The sequence below is a fragment of the Galendromus occidentalis genome, unplaced genomic scaffold (assembly GCF_000255335.2).
Source record: "Galendromus occidentalis unplaced genomic scaffold, Mocc_1.1 scf7180000076490, whole genome shotgun sequence".
NCBI classification, from domain to species: domain Eukaryota; kingdom Metazoa; phylum Arthropoda; class Arachnida; order Mesostigmata; family Phytoseiidae; genus Galendromus; species Galendromus occidentalis.
Window position 1 is genome coordinate 1,584 of NW_003804479.1, and position 2,751 is coordinate 4,334.

General features: G+C 51.0%; 1 protein-coding gene across 1 annotated transcript in view; it reads right to left on the bottom strand.

Moving 5' to 3' along the window:
- Nucleotides 1–2,209: 2,209 nt before the first annotated feature.
- LOC100902049 (A disintegrin and metalloproteinase with thrombospondin motifs adt-1) overlaps nt 2,210–2,751 on the bottom strand; it is a 5,192-nt gene continuing 4,650 nt past the window's right edge. The window contains exons 11-12 of the mRNA XM_029113249.1: nt 2,542–2,741; nt 2,210–2,385 (exon numbers count right to left, since the gene is read on the bottom strand). Coding sequence (XP_028969082.1) covers nt 2,255–2,385; nt 2,542–2,741 — 331 coding nt within the window. The 3' untranslated portion in view covers nt 2,210–2,254. The remainder of the gene's footprint in view (nt 2,386–2,541; nt 2,742–2,751) is intronic.

Genomic DNA, 2,751 nt, shown 5'->3' on the forward strand with positions numbered 1-2,751 from the left:
CGCGGGCTCCTCAGCTCACTGTAAGACTCGCCAGTCGCGGCAGAGCTGGGGGTCTCTTGCGGAAATGGTCGACTTCGTTGTCATTCGGGACAAACGAGATAAGGAACAAACAATATATCTATCGAATCAGTGTCAGATGTCAGATCGATGTGCCTTCCCTCGCAAAAACGCTAGGAGCGCTCGCTCCTTCTGAATGATGGATTCCGGGCATCAATGGACGTTTCATTAAGTCAAAAAAACAGGCCAGAGGTCTTCTATAAATCCGTGCTGCCGCGGTCTTTGATTCATTCCGAAGACGAAGTGCCGTGCTTTCGACTTTCGAGATGGCTACTCCCGCAGCGGAGATATCAGATATCAGCAGCGACGTTCCTGGGCCCGTTGGACCTGTTTCCTAGAGATACTCAGTGATAACACGTGCTGTGCGTGGCGCAGCCTTAGAGTGAGTGTTGCTTCTATTGACCGTTGAAATTGTATCCCGCTAGGCCGACGAAGAAGTGATCGCGGCAAACGCCGCACCGGCTCCGTTGGTTCAGCGCACTTTCCAACACCTCCCCGTGCGCGGGACCACGGAGCTCAATAGAGACCTAACTGTCTCCTGCAGCGATTGATCTTCTCCACGCTCAGGTTGTTGGTGAAAACGTCCGCGGTCATTTCGTTCGTCGAAATGTGTTTGATGGATACAAGTCCCTCTGACACCATATTGCGGATGACGTGGTGCCTGAGATCGATGTGTTTCGTTTTTGCATGGAAGACGTTATTGTCGCTGAGGAGAATCGCTCCCTTGTTGTCACACCACAATGTCATCGGACGCTTGACCTGGACCGCGGGGAGCTCCTCGAAATTCAGCAGCCACTTCATCTCTTGGCAAGCGGCTGAGCAAGCCATATATTCTGCTTCGCTCGTAGAAAGAGCAACAGTCGGTTGCTTCTTACTCATCCAGGAAATGCAGCCTCCAGCCACTATGACAGCGTAACCGGTAGTGGATTTTCTGCAGTCCTTGCACCCCCCCTCCCCAATCGGCGTCCGAGAACACTACCATATCCGAAGTATCGTTCCCATCGAATCTGAGTTTCAGGTCGATTGAGCCCTTTAGGTAGTGAAGGTGAATCCTTTTGACAGCCGACCAATGAGAGTCCGTGGGGTCTGAACAGAACTGGCTGACTACGCCAACTGCATGAGATATGTCTGGTCTTGTGGTCTGGGAGAGATGCAAGAGACACCCAACAGCTTCCCTGTACGGGGCTTTGGTAGGTTCTTCATTCTCTTTTCTCTTCGTTAGCGTCACGCTCACTTCGAGGGGAGTTGCTGTGGGTTTGGATTCTTCCATCCCGAACCTTCTCAACATTCTCGTGATCGCTTCCTTCTGATCGAGCAGTATGATCCTCTCGTTCGGTCTCTGCGTTATTTCGACTCCCAGACAGTAAGTCGTTGGTCCGAGGTTCTTCATGGGGAAGATCTTTGCGAGATTGGCGATTACGTCTGACTGCGGTTCGGCACTATTCGTGAATAGAAGAGAATCGTCCACGTAAATAGTGAGGATGAGAATAAGGTCTTTTCGTTGCGTGTAGTAGCAGCATCTGTCGGGCTCGAATTCCTTCAAGCCGAGACCTTCGAGGCTCGCATTGAGGGTCTCGGATGATACACGGCGGGCTTGTTTAAGTCCATATAGCGATTTCTTCAACAGGCACACTTCATTTTCCACTTCGAAGAGGGCAGGTTGTTCCACGAACACCTCTTCTTGCAATTGCCCGTGAAGATAAGCTGTTTCAACGTCGAGTTGATGAACCTGCATGCCTACACCGGGCCCTACAGACACTCCGATTCTTGAAAATACGAAAACGATGACGGACTGGGGGATGGGTCTATCGAACACTGTCCCCCGAGGCGGATCGCAAAACTTAAGATTCGACTGCACAGTTAAGTCTCCCGAGTCGAGAAGAAGCCCCTTGTAGACCAGAGGCAAGGAGGAATCGTTGCTTTTGTTTTGTAGAATAATAATGATGATGAGGATAAAATAAATGATGTTCACTCGTTTTTATCGAGGAAGCCCTATATGAGTGTTATGGACCGTGAGCCGGCATTCATCGGAATCCAGGCCCCCCAGAAACGCGAGCGAATCGTCCCGAGAAGAATCACGGCCTCGTATCTCCTTGAAGCTCTCGGAGATGGCTCCAGGAAGGGACAAGTACCAAAAACAAAGCTCTATGCCTCTGGGCAACTCGTGTATTTGTAACATGGCAGCTGTCGGGGGTAATTATCCTCCGGATGGCGATGTCCTCGTGGAGTTCAAGGGAGATAGATCTCTGAGGTACTCCGATAGGTTCACATATTGTACGTCGTCCTCTGCGCCGCGGCGAACTCGGACAGAATCAGAGAATTCTGAAACTAGAAATGCGATAATTCTAGTGGGAGGTTCTCGAGTGAGTGGTCATGCAGTGCTTAGCCGAAAATAGTTCACGGTCTTCAAATTCGAAAGTCTGGACCAGTGTTTCCCAAGAATTTTTCGCCAGGCCCAACCTCAGTGTTCTGAAAAATTCTGACCTTTGTTCTTCTCCTGAGTCGTTCTGTGTAAGATAACTTCGAACTTGCTCTCGGCTATGCATTTCCCGTAGTGGCAATAGCCACGAGATGATCGATCGGCTTTGCAGAGGGTGCCGGCCGGGAAGAACCCGTCGCCTGTCGTGTCGACTACGACGTACAATCGAGGACTCTGGAGCTCACGGCATGCGACGCGGCATTGTCTGTCCGGGG